Genomic DNA, 16,504 nt, shown 5'->3' on the forward strand with positions numbered 1-16,504 from the left:
GGACAGCTGTGGTGGGGCCATTGGCGCGGTTTTAAGACCTCTTACCTGTATTTAAGGTGGGATGGATGGAGGGGGGTCTGCTGGCCTTGTCCCTTATGGGAGCAATAAACCCTGTTCCTGATCTTGTAGAGCCTGGGATTGGTTCCTGTCTGCCAAGGCTGCTGCTCTGTCAGTTGTCTGAGAGCACAGTGCCCTTCCCTGTGGATGTGTGGCTCTCGGGGCACTGTCCTTAAGGCAGGCCTTATCTCTGCTCTCCTTGCACCTTTTCTTGGGCCATGTGTTTGGACTTTCTTGCCCTTTTCCACTGCTCCATCTGAATGTGTTCTTGCTATCTGCAGATCTTTGCTCAGCCATCAAATGTGGGCAGAACAAAGATGGATGTGAATAACCTGGCCATGGTGATGGCCCCCAACTGCCTGCGCTGCCAGTCCGACGACCCTCGCGTTATCTTTGAGAATACGCGCAAAGAAATGTCTTTTCTCCGCATGCTTATAGTGCACTTGGACACGAGCTTCATCAAAGGGCTGGTTTGAGCCACTGGCCCCAGGGTGCAAAATGCTGCTCTGGGGAGTTGCTAGATACTTAAGTCTTCTCCCCTCCACATAGGTTTCTTCCACTGTCCTTGCTGTTGTCATGGCCTGGGTGAGCCCTTGAGCAGCTCCCAACATGACCGCAAGGACTGGACATTTCTGGAAGGCTCGGTTCTGTCAGCACCAGGAAATCCTTGGGCATGCCAGGTCAGGTTCAGCAGTTCCTGGTCTTCCAGTGTGTGAGGGGCAGTCCTCTTCCTGGGAGCCACAAGATTGGTTGCTCAGTGAAAGGGCTGTGACATGTTGTGAGGAACTGCTACATGGAGCAGTGAGACTCTCCATTTTCCTTCTGGAGGCAGAGTTGGCTTCAGGTAGGAGAACATCACTCCTGTGCTGTGGCATGAGCTGGTCCTAGGGAAGATGCTGTCTCATCAGGAATAATCCTACTGCTATGGGGACAGCCTGGTTCACCTCTGCAGAGTGTTGGCTGGAGGTGTGAGGGTTGTTCTGACATCTCACGATGCTGTTGGTAGAGGGCTGTGAAGGTGCAGAGGTTCAAGAACTGGAGAGCTGTGCAGCAGCATGTGGGACCAGCCCTGTGCTGAGTACCCACCCACACCATGGTGCTGGACACAACAGGAAGGCCACACACCTGACAACAAACAGGTAAACAACCATTTTGGCATCCTCTTAATGAGGGCCATATCTTCTGGAGCAGTGGCCCCAGTGGCCTTGCAACTCCTTTTTGCTATGGACAGCATGAGCTGACACCAGCTTTTCTGAGTAGCACCTGAGCCCATGCTCAGAGCAGCCTTCACAGCTCCGGCACTCACCTTCCTGGTACCACATCCTTCCCAGCCCACTCTGCCAGGAACTAAATACCAGTTTGGCCCAACCCTTCTGGTTCAGCCCAGGTCTAAAGAAAGCCCCCACCAGTCAGAAGTGCTCCTGTGCTCAGATATGCCCTTCCAGGCAGAGCAGCAGCAGTGCTGTGTGCTTGAGAAATGCTGGTACTGCCTGTACTCAGCTGTGGTATCTATGTTCTTCCTTTGAGGTGTTTTCCTTGCTGGAGGCAAGTCTGCTGCAAAAAGATGTCTTTTGAGATTACTGATGCACTGCTAAATCTGTCAGTAGCATCCAAGGTTGCATTTGTGTTTCTGCATCCCTCTCCCTTTCCACTGGGGACCTGGGATCATCCTCTCCAGACTGCAGTGGGGAGCTGAGCCCTGCCAGCAATGAGGTTTAGAGCCGATGCCATAATCGGTACCAGTGTGGGCATGAGGTGCCATGTGCAAAGAGTGCCCCAAGCCTGTTGGCTTGCTTGGGGCTCTGTGTGACAGGGTTCCCAGAGCCTATGTTCAGATATGTTTGGAGGAACTCCAGAGCAGGAATTCAGTTTGTGCCCAGCTGAATAAAGGTTCCTTGTACCAGGTGATTCCGTGGTCCTGTGGGCCAGGAAATCTTGCTCCCTTGTCAAGATTACCTCTGTCAAACATGCCCCTGAAATGTGCCAGCATCTGTTTCACATACACACCCATCCCCATGCTTCGATGCCACTCAGCTTGCTCTGGCCTTCTGCAGTGCTAAACAACATGTTCTTCAGATGTGGAGCTACTGCCCCAGAAGTGTAGAGGTGAGCAGAGGTTACCAGCTCTGCCATGCTGTCCTGAGATTTGAATTGCTGAACAGGCTTGGGGTGTCCTGTTCCCTGCCAAGGGCTGGAGCAGCCATGTGGCACCTGCCCTCCTCTTCGGGCTGCAGGTGCCTGTGCCTGTGCCTGTGCCAGGCTTCACCTGCAGTCACCGTGGAGGTGATCCGTGTTACTCCTCACACTTGGCTGTGGCAGTCAATCAAACCATAGGTATTTGCTGCTAATCCAAGTAAATGCTTCTGGCCAGGGCTGTCAGACACGCTAATAAAGGACACTGGATATTATTGTCTTTGCCAACAGATTTGTAAATACCAATCAGTAAAGTAGCCTTTCCTCTGTTCTAATAGTAATAAATACAATCTCCATGGTTGTCTCTTTTGTGAATTGTCTTTTTTGTGAATTTCTGAAGCACGATTACATCTGCCTGGGGCTGCACATGTCAGGCTGAATGTCAGTGCTCTTGAGTAAGATTTGAGAATCAGCATGAAGTAAGGAAACTATGCTCTGGGCTGGTTCTATTGTTCCTAATTCTCAGGCAGCTACCAGAGGACACTCAGTGAATCTTGGAAGAGAATGGGTTGAAACAGATAAAAAGACAATACTGCTTTACATGTATATTCTGGAGCCTTTCAGCGTCATAAAGGTATGAGAAAAGTTTATGGGCAGTTGGAGGGTAAGAGAAGGATGTTCTGCTTGTGTCCCTCCACCAGAAGTTGGGAGTGCTGCAGGTGGACTGCAGGAGCTGGCCACGCAGGCATCCTCTGCATGGTCCCCTGCGCAGTCTCTGCTGATGGAGATGTGATTAATTGGGTTGTTCGGCTGACCTGATGGGGACATTTTTATGCTCAAACTGGAGCATTCTCTCATCTTTCCTCCACTGGTAGGCCAAGGAATTGCTGGGAGCAGTCCGTTGGTGCTCGAGACTGGTGCTGGTTATACAGTGTGGTGGAGCTGCGGGGCAGGTGCTCACTGTGCCACTTCAGCCACATAGAAACGAGTTCCTGCCCAGGCTCTGGCTTGTGCTGCAGGTGCTCTGGAGGTGTCACTGTCCCATCAGACTAGAAAAAGCTGGTGCACTTCAGACAAAGCCAGTGATGGCTGCTCTGTCAACACCAGCAGTTTAGGATCACATATCTGGCCATATCACTGGATCTTCCCACCAGTCTGGCTGGCAGAAGGATTGTAGGTGCCTGTAGGACAAGTGAGAGCAAAAGGAAGACCAGGAACATTGTAACCTCACACAGCCCTTTCCTGGAGGGACATCTGCAGCCCAATTTCTGAGTGCTCGACAAAGCTTTGCTGTGAAATGAGCCGATTTTTGCCAAATCAGAAAAGCCCACAAACCAAATGCTTCAGCTCAGGCTCCAAGACTCAAGGCTCATTCCTGCAGTCACCATGGCCTGATACCTGGATCACTTAAAAAAGTGATGCCCAGAGCAGCAGCTGGGTTTGGAACAAGCTTGCGGTTTGTTCTGGGCTTCCCTGAGCAGTGCAGTCGGACCCTGTGCCGGAGGGCGGCTGGGACACAACTCCTTGAGAGGAGGCACCAGCAGCTTGTCCATGGCCTGCTGCTGGTTGTGGGAGAGTGATGTGTCCCAATGGGGCCAGCACTCCTGCAGTGCTGGGTTCTCTTGGTGGTGCTGTTGGATTTCTTGCTGGTTTGAGTCTCCTTTTCACAGAGCCTTGCGAGAGTTTTTTGCTATGTCTGCAAACGGAAATGGTGAAAGCAGTTCTGATAGCTGCTGATAGACACATGCCCTCAGGTCTGCTGTCCATGTGGCATCTCATCTCCTGAAGAGGTTGGGCAGATGTTGGGGATCACAGGGGGATTTTGGACCTGTCTGTAGGTTCAACTTGAGATGGAGGAAGGGCTTAGCTTTGGCACCTGCCTCATGTTTTACAGGACAGGGCAACCACAAGGCCACCCCTCCAGGTAGAGAGGTTTCCTGCTGTCTTTCCTCCCCTTGCAAATGTGAAGGGTCTCCCTGCCCTTGTCCACCAGAGATACTCCATTTCTCTCTCAAACCAGAGATGCCCAGAGGTTCTGACACCTCCTCAAAACTCCTGGGTAGCAGGAGGCCAGTTCTTAGCATAATTCTCATGTAGGTTTTTAGTCTAAATCCTTACATGGAGCTTTGCACTATATCAGCCCTGTGGGAAGGCAGAGACCAGAGGAAGGGGCATGCCTGCCTTGGGAGCCCTGCAGCACTGGCAGGAGGCAGAGATGGGAGGCTCCCTGTCCTGATGCTGCCCCAGCATTGGTTTGATGTGGGTGCAGCACAGCGCTGGCAGATTCAGCAGAACTGGCTCATGGAGACAGCACCGAGCTGGGGCTGTGCGGAGCAGGGCTCTGGCTCTGGCACACCCATGTCTGCGGGACACCCACCAACAATAAGATGGGAAAAGCTGAATTAGCTGCTGAGGTTGCTGCTTTTAGAGCTCCTGTTGTCCTACACCATTTGTCAGCCATGGTAAATGATGGAGAGAACTGGGTGTGGGTGCAGTGGGCTGGGGAAACCAGCTCAGGCATTCATCATCCCATGACAAGGGAACAGGAAAGAGCATGGGCACTCTGACCACATAGAGACCCTGGCAGAGTTGAGTGCTTACAGGTAGCCATGCAGGAAAGCTTTTGGGACACATGGAGTCACTCATTAGCTCGACTGCTCCTTCCAAAGCAGGGAACACCAGCTGAGGACTCTGTACAGGCCACAAAGATTTGAACCTCCATCTCCTGCCCCAGCCTCAGCATAGAGCTTCCTCTTGTCATACCATTTAAACTATCCATTTTGTCTGAAGTGCTTAGTGTTTACTGGTACCATAAAGGGAGCTTGTGTCTGAGGACTGGAGGACTGTGTGACTTCAGCTGTCAGGGTGGGATGCTGGCAGAAATCAAGGCCCAAAGCCATGAAGGTGTTCAGAAACTCAAGGCTGCTCTTAAAAGCTGCAGCTTCTCCCAAAGGAGAACTAGTGGGTTATGTCAGCTCATCTCCACTTGCAGACACATTTCCTCCATCCCATCTGTGCCTTGTCTGGTCTTTTTTTCAGATCACAAGCAAGGCAGGAGATCAGGTGGGTGGTGAGGGATGTAGAGGGTGTGGAATGGAGGAGGGAGTGGGGCCCTCCCTTTTCAGTGAGCCACTGCCTCAGCTGTGATGTTCAGCTTCCCTGAAACAACCTGGCCTTGGTGCCTGCTGGGGAAAACAAGGATACTGCAACTGCATACAGTCCCCAAATACTGGGCTAGGCTGTCCCCTGGTGGGTGCTACCTCCCTGTTACCAGAGCATGTCAGCCAGACCCTATAACCCCAGGGACCACAGAAAGGCTTGTAGAGCCTCATTTGCAAGTGGACAGCCCCATAAAGAAGGAGGAGGAAAAGAATCTACAGCCTTCCCCCTTCTCCCAGCTAAATCAGCAGGGATGTGTGGGTGCAGTGATGTAGAAGGGCCTGCTTGTTTGTGTGTCCCTCCCTGCCACTCCCTGGATGGGGCTGTGCCCGTTCTGGCCAAGAGCACAGGCTAAGGGTGGACACCCTTCCCTGGAGATCGGTAGTCATTTCCCAGCCTCTGGTGTGGGATGCTCTGGTCAAAAAAGAAGGGGTGAGAAACTGCCCCAAAGTAGAAAGTACCCAGATGTGGAATCCTGCTGTGATGATGGCACACTGACCTGGTGAGTCACGCAGCTCCCATCCTTGTGTGCACCTTGGGAGCAGCCTGGAGGCCAGCTAGACCTGCAGGACATCCAGCAGCACTCTGACAAGAACAGGTACAAATGGGGTGAAGCACAGTGGGGAGAGCTGGACACAAAACTCACCCCTGGCCTGCTGCATGTTGGTGTGGAGGGTAGGGACCGTGTCCAGATGAATCTGTAACCCTCCTGCCCCAGAGCAGGATGCACTGCAGCAGCTGCACAGACTGCAGAGCCTCCATGGGCACTGCGTTGAGGCAGCTGAGGGCTCTGGCTGAGGTCTAGGGGCAGGAGAAGACTAAACCCTGTGGGCACAGAGCCCTCTCCTTCCCACTGCCATGCAGGCCCCAGGGTGGCCAGGCAGGGAGGAGTGGAGGGTCTCAGTCAGGGAATTGCTCCAGCCAGGCACGGAGGCTTTGGTGACTGCTCGCTGGGGCTGCTCCTTGGGTGCTTTGCCCTGCCACGAGTGTGATTGTCTCTTCTGGAACGTGGGGCTGCCAGCACGGGCAGTGTCGAAAGCGGAGCTGCTGAGCTTGGGGCCAGCTCCCCAATAGCACCACTATAGCCAGACCCTTGAGGGGAAGGAGCTGAGGGACACCTCACTGGGAACTTCCTCCCTCTTTCTCAGGAATGTTGCCTAATCACAGACCTTTGCCCTTGGGCCTCTGCCTGAGCTGGGTCAGCCATTTCTGTGATGATGGGGATCCTGGCCCCTGCCCACACACTGACTTCCTCTCCTGACCTGCCTCATCACTGTATGATTTTCCAGTGCTCATCTGGTCACTGTCACTGTCCCTGCTTTGCTCCCATTTACCACTGGCCTGTCCTGTGCTGGATAGGTGTACTAGTTTGAAAACAAACCAGTGGGAGATTCCAAGTTAGAACTACAATTTAATAGGAAAATTAAAATAAATGCAGAAAACACTGGCTTAAACTGCCAGTCAGGATACAACCTGACACCCTGTTGGTCAGGGTGGTGGTAGCAGTCCGATTAAATGGTGGCTGCAGTTAAAGTGATAGATGTGGTTCTGTCAAAGCAGTGATCCTGTAGAAGGGCCTGGTGTTCCTCTGAAGGTCCAGTGGTGGTTATGTAACTCCTGTCCTCTGGGAATCCAGTAGGTGAGGGCTGGCTGTGGTGTTCCAAACCCCAGATTATATCCAGGTAGGAATGCTCAGTTCCTCCCCCTGGGCGGAGCATCTCACAGTGGGATGATGTAATTCTATGAGTCATGTGGTGAGGCTGGATGGCCCAGTAACAGAAGGTTTCTCTCCGGAGGGAGTTATCACGGATGTATCATAGAAGAGATAAGGAACACTGCCCCACCTGCTTTAACAGCTTACGAAGATGATAATACAATACATACTTTTGGTTACATCTTACAGTGTAACCTAAGACAACAGGGCAGTGCCTTGCCAGCTCGGTTCGCGCTGACCTGTCCTGTCACAGCTCCTGCTGTTCCCTGACGGTGAGTCCTGTGGAGTGCACAACTCTGCTCATGCTGAGCATAAATAAAGGTTTTACAGGTGACACCTGAACTCCTTCCCAGAGAAAGCAGAGAAGGTCCAAACCCATCCTTCCACTCACCCAACAACAAAGCTTGCTGAACAAGACAAGAATGCTAGCTACTCCTTGCCTCCCTATCTCAAATTCCCTATAAAATTTGGCCTCAGCATGACAGAGGCTAAGGAAGGGAAGATAGAACAGGTTACAGTAGGGAAAATGCCCAGAGACAGTATGGTCTGGTTTGAAGAAAGCACGAACAAGGCCTTGGAAATAAACTCTTTATTGCCAGCACAACGATGTGGTCTGTGTTTGCTGTCTGGGGGCTCTTCAGCTCTCCAGTCACACACCTCGCTTACCTCAGATGAGCTTTGGGTGCTCTGCTCTGTGCCGTGCTCTGGCCTGGGCTGGAGGGATGGGCTATTGGGAAGACTATGGGTCCACAGAAGGGAGAGTGTCCTCAGCAGCACAGCTCTCCATTCTGCCTTGGCATGTGGATGGGTTTGCGACAGACCCTTGAAAATTCTCTTTGGGGGCTGGTGCAGGCCCAGGTTGACAGACCCGCTCTAACACTGAGTCAGCAATCTGATTTGCCATAGTCCTTACATCCAAAGTGCTGGCTAAGGCTGTTGACTCTAGGTTCATTTTTCTTTCCATGTTCTTCTTCACTGTTGCACAATCCTCAGGCTCCATGGTTTTGGCATACCCAGCCCCTTCTGCAGTGGCAGGCAACATTGCTTTCAGGCTCTGCTGTTCATATGCTCTGGGGAGTCCTTGTCCTGCTTCCGTGGCCTGCCTTGGAAGTGTCTGGGATGGCCGCAGTTGTCTGTTGGAGACATTTCCCCCAGGAAGCTCCAGGATTTCAGCGTACTCAAAGCTAGTGTCTTGCTCAAACTGAGGAGTTACAAAGGCTTCCAAGGTGCAATGAACACTCTCAAAAACTTCTCTGGTGAGTGTGTCAAGGGAAGTCTGTGAAAGCGTTCTCTCTGCAGTGGCTGTTTCAGTGTCCTTGGATTTGTCCGCTTGGGTGGTGCTTCCAGCAATAGGCAGCTCTTTCCACCCGGCTGCCACCCCTGGCTCAGAAGCTTTGGGCGTGCTGGATGCCAGACGGTCCCTCAAGATCTCCAACACTGTTGCTACAAGCTCTTTTGCCATCACTTCCATTTTCCAGCTGTGATCTAGAGAAGCATCCAAAAGTTCTACTCTCATGCTGCTGCTTGAAAGTCTTCCTCTGATTTCCCTCTGTAAAAAGCTGACATGCTGATTCCCAGAAAACTTCAGCCTGTCCAACACTCTCTGCACCACAATGTCAGCCAGCTCTTCAAGCTTCTTGGCTTCTGCTGCAGTTGGTTGCTCAAACACAGCATTCAACAAGCCATTGACAATGCCATCTGGCTTCCTCTGGGAGTCAGCAGCAGTTTTGACCCTACTGGGCAGTTTGGCATCCTCCTGGCCCAACTTACCTCTGGAGTAAATTTGGCCCTCATCCAGAGCTGCTCTCCTTTTTCTGTATCCCCCTGATTTTCTGCTCTTGGGTGGGGGTAGGCTAGAAGATTTTTGAGGCTGCAGCCGCCGCTTCCCCCAGCAGGTGGTGGTTCCTGGCAGTTTGGGGCCATCCTTTAATTTGGCCAGGGGTGACAGAAGCCCTTCCTGAAAGGTGATACCAAGCTGTGGCTCATGTTGTCTGGACAACCTGCTTCAGCCAGGCCACGAGGGCAGGAGAGAAGGGCTTCCCTCATCCCTGCACGTGCTGCACGTGGCCGTGCTGCCCGTGCCCAGCCCAGCGCCCTGCGCTGCTCAGCTCCCAGCCGCTGAGTCTTTCCCCACCACTGCGCCCGGCCCAGCAGCACAGCCCTCCTCTCTTCTGCACTGACCACGTCCCCTCAAGGAACGCCCCAGCCCTGGGCACCGCCATCCCATGCCCCTGAACACCCCACTCTGCCTACCTCTTGCTGCCCCAAGATCTTTCTGCCTCCAGCTTGAGCCTGGTCAGGTACTGCCTGTACTCGGTGAAGTCCTTCAACAGTGCAAACCACCTGTGGAGGGATGAGGGCAGAATCCCCCAAGCACTGTCAAGCCATGCAGATGGCCATCCCCAAAACAGCCCGGCCCCAGTGGGAGGGGAGCTGCCCCCAAGCCCTCCCCGCTGCCCCGGTGTCAGGGCCCCTGATGTCCCCCCAGCCAGGGCTGAGTGGGGCTCCTTGCCCTGGCTCCAGGCCTCGCCCTGGCTGCCTCCTCCTCACGAAGGGAGCATGGGACAGCCTGAGAAGGGCAAGACTGGGACTTGCCAGGGGGATGTTGGTGCTGCTTCTGCTCTCAGGGACACCAGCACATGGCCCTGCCCTCTGGCAGCAGCAGGCAGCTGCAGCAAGGGCTGTGTGAGCCCCGCTTGAAGAGGGCTGTTCTTGATCAGCCTGATATCCAAACCTACCTTGTTGTCACAGGTGACAACGCCCTGTTTCTTCAGCATCCGCAGGATGTCCTTGCGCTTGTGGTAGTCCCGAAGGCTGGGGTCATGCAGGCAGTTGTATTTCAGGCTGAATTGGTGCAAGTAGGGATCATCCAGATTGAAATAAGGATATGGCGGGGGGAGCTGTAAGAGAGAGTTTCCAGAGTATGAAATAGGCAGGAGAGAGCAGCAAAGAGGTACCACATGGTACTTGTGAAAAGGTGAAGGCCTTCTCCATCCTTCTGTAGGCACAGAGACCTGCACAGACAGACTACAGGGGCCAGGCTGGGCTGTGATGGGTTAGGGAGAGAAGACAAACCCCACCAGCAAATAGGTATCTTAGGCCACCAGGAAGAACTGCAGACCCATCCACAAATGAACCTTCAAAGGCTCAAATGCAGCCAGTGTAGAATGGATGAGACCAGTCTCTTTGGGTTAGGCAGGCCCAAGGGCTGTGTTGGCTGCCTTTGCCTACAGAAAGACTCTACCTTGGGAAGGTGCAGTGCAAGCTGGACAGCAACAGTGCATGTATTCCCCAAGCAGAGAAGCCCAAGCTATTCCTAGGGTGCCAAGAAGGCAAGCAGGAGAAGATTGGAATCTCCCTCAAAGGTGCCCCAGGGCCTGTCTTGACACTGTGGGATGAGCTTCGTTGCCCTAGCACCCAGACACACACAGCTGCCTGCTGCAGGCAGGGGCCCAGCCTCACACATGCACAGTGCCAGAAACCAGTGCCAAGATGGACAAGTGCTTTTTCCTCTGAATTCTGGTAGCCTGGAGCTTTCCTTGCCCACCCTGTCCAATTGAAGGGCTGCAGCTCCTTCTATAGAGCAGGTGGCCACAAGAACATCTCTGCATGATGAGACTCTTTGAAAGAGGAGAGATATTCTACCCTTCTACTCCCTCTACCTTTTCACCCAGCTTTCCCCTGAAGAAGACAGGCTTGGATCCAGGTGCCACAGGGATCTTGACTGTGAGTGGGAGGTTCAGCAGTTCAGGGTCCATTTTCCTGGTATCTCTTTCTCCTGGGTGTGGTCTTCCAGGGCTGAGATGGAAAGACACAGACACCCAGGTGTTGCTCAATAAGCCTCCTGCACAGCAGTCCTGAGGCCCTAGAGCATCACCCTGTGTCCCAGGCTACCCAGCAGAGCCCTCTCTGTCGGCCCACTGCTCTCCTCCCCCCTAATTCCCAGTGCACTCAGCAGTGCCTCTGCCTTTTGGCAGGACACCAGCAGTGAGATGGAGCTCCACAGCTCCTTCCAAGACCTCTCATGGTGTTGTGATCCCACGTTGACTCTTGCTCCAACAGAGACACAACAGCTGGTCTCCTGGCTAAATATAGCCATGGGGCATTGTTACATCACGGTGATGTCACATCACTGCATTGTCACATCACTGCGCTGGCACTGCGTCACACAGAAACTGCCCAACACAACCCGGGGGGAGGGGTGACTCTGAGGCCCCTTTGGACAGCCCTGTGGGCCACCCCCTCCATGTGACCCGGCTGCAAGAGCTCCTGTTCACAGGCCCCTTACCCCCTCCCCTGTCCTGTCATTCTGTGAGGCAAAGTGCCCTTGACAGCAGGAAGGAATGGAAGGAATTGCCACACCAAAGATGCCCAGTTTGGGCTCTGCTTTTCCCCCTTTCCCTTTTTAGACCTTCTTCCCTGTCATGGCCAAGCAGCCACAACTGGGGAAATTGCAGCAAACTGGATATTTGGCCCATCCCTGGCAATATCTAATTCCTGATTCACGTCTTGAGAAACAAGTGAATCGAGTAGAGAAACACAGGCTGAGGGAAAGCCCTCTCCTTCCCTTTTCTCAGGCTCCCCTTCAGCCCAGGCACCTTTCTGCCACCTTCTCAGTCTCCCCTGCCCTGGTTTCTGCTGTTCCCCATCTGCTGTCACTTCCTACCCCTTCTTGGCTGCATTTGGTGAGGTCTCCGGTGCCCATTCCTCCAGCCCGTCTGGTTCCTTGGGGCAGTTTTGCACTGCAGAGTCCTGCCAGCCTCGCTCCTTGCACAAAGGCAAGAGACAGGCAGAGCAATCTGTTGGAGGTGCAGTGATTACCACGGGTCTCTTGGGAAACAGCGAGGGGCACAGCCCAGGGATGGTGTCCTCTCCTCACAACGCAGTTTCTGGCACACGCTCCAGCTGCAGCTCTTCTCCAGCTCGCCAGGCGGAGGAGCAGCATCGGCTGCGCCCCAGCTTCCCTGTGCCACATGTCCTGCCCAGCCGCAAGGGCTGTGAGCCCTGCACCACATTCAACTGGCATGGACTGTGATATTCCCAGCATGGTGACATCCCTGCAGGGAAATCCACTGAAGTTCACAGCACAGAACTGGAGCAGCTCAGCAAGGTCAAGAGGAAGGAGGTCTCTGCCCAAAATCTTGGCAGGGTCTGATGAGCAGAGAGGATAAGAGGAAAGCAGTGCTGCCTGCCTCCGTTCTCACCAGTGTGGGCTCCTTCCTGGGCTGCAAAGCTTAGTTTGTCCAAATTTACTACTTTCTTTGATGTGTGGGGAAACACTGGGCCTGAACTGATCCAGCTGATCCAAGCAGGGTCTGTCTGTGACCCGCATCAGAACAAGCAGAGACCAGCCAGGTATCTGTGGCGGAGCACCGTTCCTGTTCCCTGGGAAGGGCTGCCGCTCTGTGGCCAGCCAGAACAGGCAAGTATGGCAAATATCTGAGCATTCCTGATCATTTTAACCATGGACACTTACATCAGATAGAGAAGCTGGACCCCTGTACAGCAAACAAGGAGAAATACCACAAACTGGCACAGACACAACCCTGAACTGCCAAAAGCCATGTGCTCTCAGTGGGAACAGCAAAGCAAAGGATTCCAGTGGGCTCTAGGAACACCCGTTTCGGAGGAGAAGGAAGTGGTTCTCACGGCAGGTGTGCTAAGAGCCTGTAGTTTTTTTCAAGTGATGAAACTCCAGAATGAAATATAGTGCTGTCAAAAAACCCATTACACAAACATTATGCTGATATTTTGGTAAAATAAAATAAATTTCTATTTCTCTCAAAACTTTAGAGTTATTTTCCAGCTGCTTTCTATTTTAATTCTTTCAGCAATTTTTTTTTTCTCTTCTAGAAACCTGTGATATTAAGACCCCTTGTGAGATTTCAAGGTTAAAATATAAATCCAAACTCAAAACTGTATTTTCAACTTTTTTTTTTTCCCCCTGTTGCAGTATTATTAGCAGGCCACTCTGCTACCACAGATTCCCAGCACACAGTTCACAGGCTCTGTCAGAAAAGCACTAGCACATACTGCTGTACAGTGACAGGGACAGTCTGCTTTAAACCATCCTTTGTGCTCTCTGGGTCTTGCGATGCTTGTGGCAGTGGGCTGAGGCTGATGTCAAAGAACCAGCCAGATTTCTGCAGCAACAGCAGTTCTTGCAGCTGGAGGAGAAGGAAGACAGAAGGGAAAAGCACTTGAGCCATGTTGTGTCTTCCTCCAAAGCCCAACAGCACCTGCAGCCCTGGCACTATGTTTGTGGACGCCTTGGCCACAGCAGTTACTCTTTCAATCACGAAACCTGACAGGCAGCAATCCTCTGCTGGTCTGTGGCCTCTGAGCAGAAATTCAAGGATTATCCCAGGAAACCTACCTGAACCAGGGAGAATTTATCCACCCACAGTCACACACACTGTAATATTTGACATTAAGAATTCCAGCGTGCATAGATTTTTGCTCTTCTGTGGCAATCTAGTTTGGGCTTTAATCTAGCATAAAACTACCAAAAAAAGAGAAAATAAAATGAATTTGCCCCTGACCAGCTCTGTTATCCACAGCAGAGCCCGCAGTCCCTTTGGCTGTACCAGAGGGTGAACAGGGCTCAGGGACAGTGACGATCCCCTCGGATGGGCACTGCTCAGGCTCACCCGATCCCGGGCACGTGGGACACCAGTAGAAGGCACCGAGCCCAGCCGGCGGTGGCTGCGACAGCCAGGGGTGGGTGCGCGACGAGCGCCCCGCATCCCGGCATCCGCCTCACGGGGGGCTCAAGGGGTCAGTCAGGCCGCCAACTCTCCCCTGTATTTCAGCCCTGTGCCACCCCCGCGCTCACGCTCCCCGCAGGGCACTGTGGCCGTGCTGTGGGCGGAGCTCCCCCGCTCCGAGACCACGGCCCGCTCCCCCCGCCCCGGCAGCACAGCCCGGCCCGGCGGGGCCGCTCCCCGGGGGTCCCTCGCCAGGGCCGCCCCCTCGCCCCCGCCTCAGCCCCGTCCCCTGCGCGCGCCCTCCGGCCGGAGTGGGCGGGGCTCCCGCGGCCCCCGCCCCCCCGGCGGCGCCGCATCGCGGCGGCCATTTTGTGCGGCTGCGGTCGGTGCGTGGGGCTCGGCGCGCCGCGGGCCCGGGCGGGGCGGCTCCGTTCTAACCCTTTTTCCCGTACAGATCCCTCGGTAAGAGCGCGGCGGCGCCTGGGCAGGCCGTGTCGCTTGCCCAGGCCCGCGCTGCGGGCTCGCGGCGCGGCGGGGAGACGCGGGGAGGGAGGGAGGCCGGGCGGGCGCGTCCCCGCGCACAAAGGGCCGGGCCGGGCCGGGCCGGGCGGCGCCTCCCGCCTGCGGCCCGGGGCGCCGAGCGGGGCCGCTCCCGCCTCGCTGAGGCCCGCGGCTCGGGCCGGCCCCGGCCGCTCCCCCGTCCCTGGCTCCCTCTCGCCGCCCGCGCGCGGCGACCCGCGGAGCTGCGCGGGCAGGTGAGTCTGTGCGGGCCGAGCGCAGGCGCCGCGGGCCCGTCCGGCGGGGGCGGCCGAGTGACCTTGCGGCGGCACCGGGGCCCGAGCCGGGGATTTGATGGGTCCGGAGCGGCGCCGGGCGGGCGGGATGCTGCGGGAACGTGAGTTGCGGAGCCCCGGCGGGTTTGGTCCCGGGGGTGCTCGGCGAGGTGGCTGCACCTCAGCCGGTCCCGGGGAGTGCGGAACCCGCGCGGAGCAGGTACTTGCCCTGCCAGATGTTTAGCACGGCAGGGGGAGGCTTCCGTTACTTTTCTGTCCCATTAATTCTGGAGCATTTCTTTATCGCCCTGCATTCTGTCCCTGTAAACCGTTTTAAAAGAACAGAGATTATGGTGGACCTTTGCATTAACCCCAAAGCTGCCTCATGTACCAGTGTAATGCGTACGGTTTGGAGGCACAGTGGTGTTCTTCGTGACAGGTCTGTGTTCAGATACGGCTTATTGCAGCAAAGTGGATATTTGTACCAGTTGGTCATCTGTAGCCACTCCAGGGCTTGCTTAATTGAAATAGGTACAGTTTCGGGAAACAGTTTTGTCTCCTTTACTTACTGAAAATCTGAGTACCAGAGATGTTTCTGTGATCCCAGGCTATTGTTTCTAGCCCAAATGCTTGAAAACAAATCAGGAAGGATATCTGAAAGTTGATGAGTCCAAGTTGAATAAAATGTCACTTGACTACAGAATTTTGGTGTTGTATGCAGTAGGAGAATTAAACAAATCGTTAAAGCAATGTTGATGACTTGAATTAACCTTTTGTAAGTATCTGTAGAGCAGCTTGTAATTGAGCATCTCTGTAACAAGTGCTTTTGGCCTGGCTTCATTTAATTTTCTGTAATGAGTAAGGATCCTTTCGCAGAACCAGTTCCCAAAAAAAAAAAAAAAAAAAGAGAAGACTTAAGCAAAGATCAGTCATAATATAATTCTCTCTTTTAATTTTTGTGTGACTTCTAATAGCTTCATAGTAATAAATAAAGGTGGCTTAGATGAATGCGTGTTATTTGACCTAAGCTTGTGGAAGAGTTCAGTAGTTTACGCTCTTGCTGATAACTTTGTGGATGTCTCCTCAATGGAAATAAAATTTTACTTGAGCAGGCTGAGGGTAAAATCTGTTCCCCTGTAATTTTAAGGTCAAGTTGGGAATGAGGCTAGGGCAGTAATTGCTCATAACGGTACTGCCTTGACTGAAATGTAAGAAGCATGTAATTAATTCTTAGCTTTAATTGGCTAAGCTCTCTGTAGCACTTTCTTTTGCTCTTGTATTTCCTGCATTACCTAGGCAATGATATTGACTTAAATTCTCCCTCTTGGCCAGGAAAGGAGAGTGCAACCCCTAATTTAATGGTAGGGATAGAAATAATAGAAATAAATTCTTTGTAACTGCAGATTTTGTTTATAACTGTGTATTTTGTTTATAACTGCATCTGTAGAAGATAGGTATAGTCTGTAGCTGTAATTTGTCAGACTGACAGACACTGGCTGTCCTACCTGCGTGACACTGTCCTGTACACATGTGAGCACTTGCACTGTGAACTGAGCTAAAGAATGTACATGGGACAGGGGAAGGATTTATTGCTCAGCTCTACAAGTGGTTGTTGTCAGTATTTAAACTGTGCTCTTGATGGTTGTCTAGTTGCATGGATACAGGATGTTTTTTTAAATCTTAAGAAAAAAGAACAGTTGCATATCCTTTGGACTGGTGCATCATATTGAGAAGTCTTGTGAAGTGCTTATGAGTTCATTGTACTTCTGAGTAAGTCTATTCTTTTCTTTTTTGCTTCAATTAATTCATTATCTTCATACTTCTGCTCTTGCTTGCCTACAGGTTTGAGTCCTTGTACTTCCTGCAGGAAGATACTTTCTTCAGGTGAGAAATGGTGGCTTGGAACACTTGGTTTGTCCTTGCTGTCCAAATACCAATAGCTACATGGCCTGTAGATTGCT

The 16,504-nt window shown here is 53.1% G+C and overlaps 3 protein-coding genes across 15 annotated transcripts in view; 2 read left to right on the forward strand and 1 right to left on the reverse strand.

Moving 5' to 3' along the window:
* LOC104698020 (rho GTPase-activating protein 39-like) overlaps positions 1-2,565 on the forward strand; it is a 57,189-nt gene extending 54,624 nt beyond the window's left edge. For both annotated transcript variants that reach the window (XM_039563326.1, XM_010413145.2), the window contains exon 10: positions 339-2,565. In XM_039563326.1, the coding sequence (XP_039419260.1) occupies positions 339-533 (195 nt within the window). In that variant the 3' untranslated portion in view covers positions 534-2,565. The remainder of the gene's footprint in view (positions 1-338) is intronic.
* Positions 2,566-7,280: 4,715 nt separating this feature from the next.
* Positions 7,281-13,910, reverse strand: LOC104698042. Of its 3 annotated transcripts, XM_019294040.3 has the most exons (6): positions 11,083-11,238; positions 10,726-10,861; positions 9,802-9,963; positions 9,317-9,406; positions 8,834-9,020; positions 7,281-8,548 (listed from the first exon to the last, which is right to left on the reverse strand). In XM_019294040.3, the coding sequence occupies exons 1-6, from the start codon at positions 11,160-11,162 to the stop codon at positions 7,803-7,805; spliced, it is 1,401 nt and encodes a 466-aa protein (XP_019149585.3). In that variant the 5' UTR covers positions 11,163-11,238; the 3' UTR covers positions 7,281-7,802. The 3 variants fall into 3 exon arrangements, with proteins under 3 accessions (XP_019149585.3, XP_019149583.3, XP_039419695.1); XM_019294038.3 differs by lacking the exon at positions 11,083-11,238 and adding an exon at positions 11,730-13,910 and having other exon boundaries at positions 7,281-9,020; XM_039563761.1 differs by having other exon boundaries at positions 7,281-9,020.
* Positions 13,911-14,126: 216 nt separating this feature from the next.
* The window catches only part of PHF20 (PHD finger protein 20), a 71,439-nt gene continuing 69,061 nt past the window's right edge, over positions 14,127-16,504 (forward strand). For 7 of the 10 annotated variants that reach the window (XM_039563216.1, XM_039563223.1, XM_039563224.1 and 4 more), the window contains exons 1-2: positions 14,127-14,232; positions 16,386-16,427. The gene's annotated coding sequence lies outside the window, so the exon portion shown is untranslated. The remainder of the gene's footprint in view (positions 14,233-16,385; positions 16,428-16,504) is intronic. The other 3 variants (XM_039563218.1, XM_039563220.1, XM_039563222.1) reach the window with 1 other exon arrangement.

The sequence above is a fragment of the Corvus cornix genome, chromosome 20 (assembly GCF_000738735.6).
Source record: "Corvus cornix cornix isolate S_Up_H32 chromosome 20, ASM73873v5, whole genome shotgun sequence".
In the NCBI taxonomy this organism is placed as follows: domain Eukaryota; kingdom Metazoa; phylum Chordata; class Aves; order Passeriformes; family Corvidae; genus Corvus; species Corvus cornix.